Source organism: Ascidiella aspersa, chromosome 1 (genome assembly GCF_963924565.1).
Source record: "Ascidiella aspersa chromosome 1, kaAscAspe10.2, whole genome shotgun sequence".
Classification (NCBI taxonomy): domain Eukaryota; kingdom Metazoa; phylum Chordata; class Ascidiacea; order Phlebobranchia; family Ascidiidae; genus Ascidiella; species Ascidiella aspersa.
The window spans coordinates 422,016-429,127 of NC_139447.1; the positions used below are offsets into that span (position 1 = coordinate 422,016).

Below are 7,112 nucleotides of genomic sequence, written 5' to 3' on the forward strand. Positions count from 1 at the left end.
TCTCCTTAATCCTTGAGTATTGTTCGATTTTATTGGCAACTCCAGTTACTAGGCTACTGCTGTACAACATTGTTAAGCCAAATAAGATCCGTTCTTTAATTATGAGGTTAATTTCCGCTGGAAACCATTAGGGTTATTAACTTTCAATTTTCGAGCTAATTATTTTTCTTCTGTTATTAGGAGTCACGTGATGGCGTGGGGCGATAACTGATTATGACGCAACAGAGTTGAACCCTCGTTTATCAAACCAGACGTTGACGCTTTGTATTAAAACTTGATTAGATCGCTTTACAATCGTGTTGCCTTGAGGGCTTGTAAAGCAGAAACGTAGGTTTCTAAAATAATGGCAGATTGATTGTAACCGGTGCCTTTAATGATTTCGTTGTTTTAGGTATTTTCACACATTTGAAACCACCACATCGAGATTTAACGAGTCTAAGAAGAAGTTTGAACAACACCAGCCCTAGAATTATCTCGCAACTCCAATGGTGCGGTTTTAAAAAGTGCTTTCAATTTGTGTGATTTGGATAAAAATACATATTTTATCCAATGTTCCGAATCAATAAGGTTTCTGTCTAAAATTATTATTTCTTGTCAGATCGTATTCTAACTTTAATGATGACCCATTAAATTAAAACCGGGTTCGATCATTTACTGAAACTTCAAATTATATTTCGTATTTTAGCTTTCGTTACCCAAATCAAACCACGTATTGATTCTTTAAAAATTATAATCCATATATTTAACAAAAATCTGCTGCTACCGCGCTAGTTCATAAAGCATCCAAATAACTGAACCATCTGCAACACAGATCGCTCCCTCCCTTAACTGGCTTCAGCTATCTGCGGAGATTGTGGTCGAATAAACCACTGCATCTGCCGCTGTGATTTTATACGACGAAAAAAGGCGAAGAAACAATAAAGTAGAGTTGGTGTGATGCGCCTGGGGCGGTTGTGTGTGGGAAAATAACTTGCACCACATAAAGTAGAAGGTGAGTGGGAAATTGCGGCTGCATTAGGGATCCATCCCGACATTTAAGTAAGATGGCAAAGTGCCTGTGACGCAATAATGCAGACCGCGATCGTCGCTCAAAGGAATGTTCGAGAAATTGAGGGCGTTGTGAGTTACATAACATCGCTTGGGAGAAAGAAAACAGTTTGCTTCACCCAAACATACAGAATACGATTAATCACATCTTTATTTATTGGCAACATTTACAAATCTTTTGTGTTTCTATCGAAAAAAAAAACGATTCGCCGTTTAATTTACTGTTGTTTTCAAGGTTTTAAAACACGATTTTTCAGAACACCACTATTTCTGTTAAATTACTTGTTTTATATTACATATGTAGGCCTAAGGCCTAATAGTTCCATACTTTTTAGTAGGCCTACTGTCTGCTTAATGAGTTAAGCAGAGAGAAAATGTAAAAACATGATTAGAAAAAACTACGTTTTTGAAAGTATTTCTTCCATTTACCTGCGGGCTGCGACGCACTTGGCAACATTTCGTAGTGCACAAGTTAAGAAGCGATGCTTTGTAAAAAATTATAACAAAATTGTCAAAACACAATATCATTGAGCCAAATAATGTTCATTGGTCGAGTAAGGGTACAAAGTTGAACCACAAAACGTTGGAATTGTGGTCGGTTATTTCGTCACTGTAAGGACGCGCTTATTTTCGCGTTAGGTTTGACCGCGCCATGCATGTCTGACGTCACAATTGCTCGTGCGTTTTTCCCTGTGCGTTTTTCTCGGTGATTTTGAACTGGCCGAAGTAGTTAAGGCAACCAACGACCAGCAAATTTTAACACCAAGAAGTAGATCAACGATTACATTTTACCGAGTTATGTAAAATTAATGTTATTTAAACAGTTTAAATAAATATTTTATCATGATGATGAGTGACGTCATGTGGGCCCTAATTTTAAACAGCAAACTAATTTTTATCTTCTAGGTCCGCTTCTGAATAACAGTTGTTAAAACACATTGCTTGGAAACTGCAAGATACTGTTACTACATTTTGCCCGGCCGATACCTTTCCAAGTGGGTTTTAACCCGTGACTCAGGCAACGTTGGGCAAGGTATTTATTTTATTTCTGTTCACAACATTTAAAAGTTTTTTTATACTTCATAGTTTTTTTTCAGCCTGCAGTTTTCGAATAGATAAAATGGTTAGCTAAGCTTAGTTCAGCTTCGTTTTGCTTGGTTTTATCGCTATTTTAAATATGGTGCTTCGGAAACACACAATAAGACCTAAAAAGCAACAATACGTAAAACAGAAAAATGTATAAAACCATAGTATTAACACCAATGACATAATAAAGTGAAATACGCAGTAATATGAACGACAGAATAATAACTTACTAGTATGAATAATACGTAAATCTGAATACGTCCTAAATTCATCCTAATAACACCTGAATGGCCAAAATGATGCCTAAAACTGCAGGAAGGGGGTATGGGACGATCGGGGTCTGAAAATATTAGGGGAGTTATTGATGTACCTAGGGGTTGGGTTTGGGGTTAAATAAAGTGTAGTCTAAGCCTGATTCTGACCTTTTAGGTCTTATTCCGACGGTTTTCGATCTTTTTCGATTTAGACGGTACTACGACTATTAGGTATTAGGTCTTCTTTTGACCTAATATTCCGAAAGTGTTTTATTATAACGTTGATGTTGTTCTTATCTCGGTCTTATGGCTGGGCCGAGGGACATTAAATTAGTCTAACAAGTTTTCGTGTACGATTTAAGTTAAATAAATTGGAATTGCCTCCAAATTACATAGTTGATGTCTGGTGTGCTGTTTGGATTTAGTTTATTGTGACATCACAGTACACCACTCAGCGAAAATATTAGAAAGGTGTCACAACTAATTTTTAAGCTGGGTGCCGAAGCAAAAAATCTCGGAAACCTTTCGTGTTTAATCTGAAACCCTTTCAAAAACCAACACACAACCAACTAACGTTATAACAGATGTTTTTGCCGCTTTATTTTCTCCAAATGATCACAAAACAACAAGTTGTTAGTCCACTAAATGTGCGTTACAATAACTGGAGATGACACCATAATGATGATTGTGACGTCATACAGGAGTGTTACACCTTGCACATGCCCGGAGTGACGTATACGTTGTCGACAGCTGAATCGCCCACCCAGTCTCTGCCACGTGTTGCCATCAATTGGATCTGAGTCGGAGAACAGAAGAAGAAACGAAAACTTTGTTGTTGCACTGAATATGTGAATAATAGAAATCACCTTGACCCTTGCAAGATAAATGTCGACCTTAATTCCTGATCAGTAACAGCAAAATAATCTAGCAAAGCTAGCAATTCAGGTCAGACACATTAACCAGATCTTAAAAAGATATATATATATTTCGCCAACTAAGGCATCGTCAGTATATCTGAATAAAAACAAACGCAACAGTATAAGAATGAGATCTGGTTAATGTGTCTGACCTGAATTGCTAGCTTTGCTAGATTATTTTGCGAAAACTTTGTTGTCAACATTTGTGTATTTCAAAATAATTTGTTTTAATGATGCCGACGTTCGTTCGATAATAGCGGATCGGAGCCGACGCCCGATACCAAGTAGTAGTATCGGCTATCGTCCGATACTTGGGCGGTATCGGTTCAGATCTGACACCACACTAATATAAAAAACTTTAGTCGTGTTTTACGATTAAACGAAGATGTTGTACCTTGAAAGGTCAATTCGTAAAAGTGGGTTAATAGCTATGCAACTAAACTAGCTGATGCCAAAGTAAATTTGTGCAGATAATATAAAAAAAACTTTGAACTTAACAACTTCATCTATTGTAAGCACAGTGATGACGTCATTTGGTATGCGATCAAAAAGCGGGACTTTTTTGTCTGAAATATCGGGCATTCATAATGATGTGTTTATACAAGCAGTAGTATTTCGAAAGTCCAAACATGAAATTATTTTTCGTACATTGTGTTATCTGTTAAACAAAAATTATTAAAAAAGCTTTTAAAGAGAATATTTTTTTACCCTTTTGGCCTGATCAGAATCTATCTGGAAGTACTTGTTCATCCAAGCAGTGCCATTGGCTGGAGTATCCATGCGGAACATGACGTCACTGCCGTACCACGCGGAGAACACGTGACCTCTACTCGAGACGTCAAAGTTGAAGTAGAAGTGGAAACAATAGCAGCCTATGACGTCATCAATATGAAGAATAGCTTTGTCCCCTGGTTGCGCCGGACTGCTCGCTTCAAAGTAGGCGTAATAGTTGCCTGGAAATAATAAATAGGTGTTACTGGAGATATTCAAGGTCAAATGGTGGTAGTAGAGGTCACAAAATATAGTCAAGGTCACATGGTGTGGTAGTAGAGGTCAAATAAACAGCGTTTGACAATTTGAATAACAATAAACTGACACTAGATTAAACTACTTACGCAGAGTAAAGAGTGTTTTGCTGCTATTTGTCAGCCAAAATAAAAACATCACGATGACTTGGCAAAATTTCTAAATAAAATCGCTTTAAACGACCCGGTTTCATGGATATTGTATCAACGCTACTCTGCCCCTGGGCATCTGCAAGAACCGCTGAAGATCTTATCATAGGCGACGTTACATAACCACGAGGCCCCGGGGAACATCAACTTGCTGATAACATCGCTGGAAAAATATTATTCCAGATGTCCAGTGCACATGAGTTGTCTAAACTCACCTCATGAAACACCTTAAAGCAATCCTATTATTTAAATTATTCCGACCATAAACGTCGGTTGGTACCCACCTTCTTGAGCGCTTGTGGGTCCGGTGAACTTTGACGGGGTTTCCCCGCTTAATAGCTTCCAGGGGCTGTCCTTTGAATTCACCCAGTTTCCAGTCGAACCCTCGAAGCTTGTTTTGTAATAATCTGGATTGTGACGTCATAAGTTAGCTTTGTGGTGCATAAATGTTTAAAAAGCATCTTAATTTAAAAAGTCTATTTAGTAATTGAATTTGTTTTAAGTTTTATTGGAAGTGACTTAAATGTTTGTTTTATCTGTCGATTTATAAAACAAGCAGAAAGTTTTTAGAAAGAAGCAAGTTATGTATAATATAACCTCACATACAAGTGGTTTTAAGATTAAAAAATGATAAAATCGCTATGTTTGCATTTTAGAAGAGGTTATTAAAGCAAGAACAGAAACCTAATTAATTTTCTGATATATATTATATTATATTAGTCTCAAACATTTTAGCTTGTAGAAACAAGTTAGTTCTGCATTTTCATAAAGATTCATGAAATCCCAATAAAATTTGTACTTTGAGGTAGTAACCTCCATAATCATGTTTTAAAATTAAAAAACAAAACAATTTCATATCTACCTGCGGACTTTGCGTTATATTGAGTGTATTTACATCCCGCCAGGCCAGGCGTACTAACCGGGGGCTGGGGCATCATTGGGGAGGGTTCAACCGGCCTGGAACCACACTTTATGGTGGCCATGATGTTTGTCTGGAAATTCGGGTAACTCCGCACCACAGTGACCCTGTAAAATACAAACTGACACTTTTACACAAACCGCTGAAGTAAAAGTTTGCTTAAATAAATAAAAATTACTTAACAGACTGAAATATTACTAATTCTAATTTGATATTTTCGCTGTCGGTCAGATTCTTTATAAAAAAAGAAATCTTGTGTCAAAAAATATTTATAAAACACAAAAAAAAAAGTTTTAAAACTCATGTTGAATTTGTTAAAACGTTTATTTTACGACATTTAGTTGGTTATATTTTATGTATCATTCGTATTATGGCCCACCTGACCATGTAATCCTCGCCAGCACAAACGGGCGGAGAGTTCCATGTAAAAGCGACCGAGTTAGGCTTAGGGGCGCTGTTCGAGTGGGTTAGTGCAGAGTTTGGGTTGTCGAAGCAGGTGATGGTTTTGAAGCCCGGGGAAACCTCCCAACTTCCAACAGATTCCTGCGTGAAGTCGCGAACTTGAACGAAAATACCTTTGAACCCGCTGGAGCCAGACACTGTGACTGTTTGTAAAACATGGCATCAGTGTTATTTCAGTTGTAAGGAGTGGTTCTTGATCAATTTTACCAAATATATCATTAAATTACATAAAAATTTAATTTTTTTAAAATTGTTAAAAACTTTTTTTATGTTTAGTTTTCTTTGGAATAAGTTATACACAACGTCTAAGTCTAAATAAAAAATAAGATGTTTTTTCAATAAATCTGTTTTAAAAAATTTAAGAATTCAAAAATTCTAATAAAAAATTAGTTTAACTTTCAACAAACCTTATGTTTACATTCTTTCTAATCTAAATAAAAAAAGAACAGAAACCTTAGGACAATAATTTTCTACTCACCAGCCATTCTCTCCCCAGGAACGAAGTCCGACGCTTGCACAGAATAACCCAGGTTGTTGGGTTGGGGTCGGGGTCCATGCTGGGGAAACATATTCCCACATGCCACGGGTGGGGCCCCAAAGGGGGTTCCCCTAGTGGGGGCGATGCACATACACACGCACACCAACAAAAACCAGCCAAGCAACATTATGTAAGTCAGATTACAAGTCTCCAAGCACAAGAGCTCAAAACCCACCGCTGGTAATCTCACGACCAAATTAAATGTTTTAGCACTTTTAATTAACATAAAAAAAAACGAAATTAAACTTAAATTCCAAAACCTCAAGCGGCTGAACTATCTGAAACCCACACAGCTTCACCGAGGTAGTCACATCTTGTCTGCCAACTGCCCGCCTAACCTTAACTGGCGCTCCAAGCCAATAAGCGTCGAAGCTTTAGTTTTTCGCATTTGGCCGAAGGCGCGTCACGGAATATTGTGCGAGTGTTCAACTGCCAGCGGCGTTACGCATCACGATGCTCTTATTGCGCGATCTTTATTATTTGCTCACAGTAGTTAGTAACAAGTGCAAGAATGGTGTCGTATTGTTGAAAAACAATAGGCGTTTATAAATTGAACAATACACAATGACTGTGACGTCATACGGTGTTCTCTAGTTCTTCTCAATCTGTCAAATAAAAACCACTTATGATTTGTTTGAAGACATTTTTGTACCAAGCAAGATTCTCAATTGTTAGTTGGACAACAAACACGTTTAAACAAAAGCTTCGCAAAAA

General features: G+C 37.3%; 1 protein-coding gene across 1 annotated transcript; it reads right to left on the reverse strand.

The window, feature by feature from the left end:
- Window positions 1–2,957: 2,957 nt before the first annotated feature.
- On the reverse strand, window positions 2,958–6,736 carry LOC146166392 (uncharacterized). The gene is made up of 6 exons (XM_083389385.1): window positions 6,339–6,736; window positions 5,778–6,003; window positions 5,342–5,505; window positions 4,764–4,886; window positions 4,013–4,257; window positions 2,958–3,183 (listed from the first exon to the last, which is right to left on the reverse strand). Exons 1-6 carry the CDS (start codon window positions 6,622–6,624, stop codon window positions 3,094–3,096), a joined length of 1,134 nt encoding a protein of 377 aa, XP_083245511.1. The 5' UTR covers window positions 6,625–6,736; the 3' UTR covers window positions 2,958–3,093.
- Window positions 6,737–7,112: the final 376 nt, after the last annotated feature.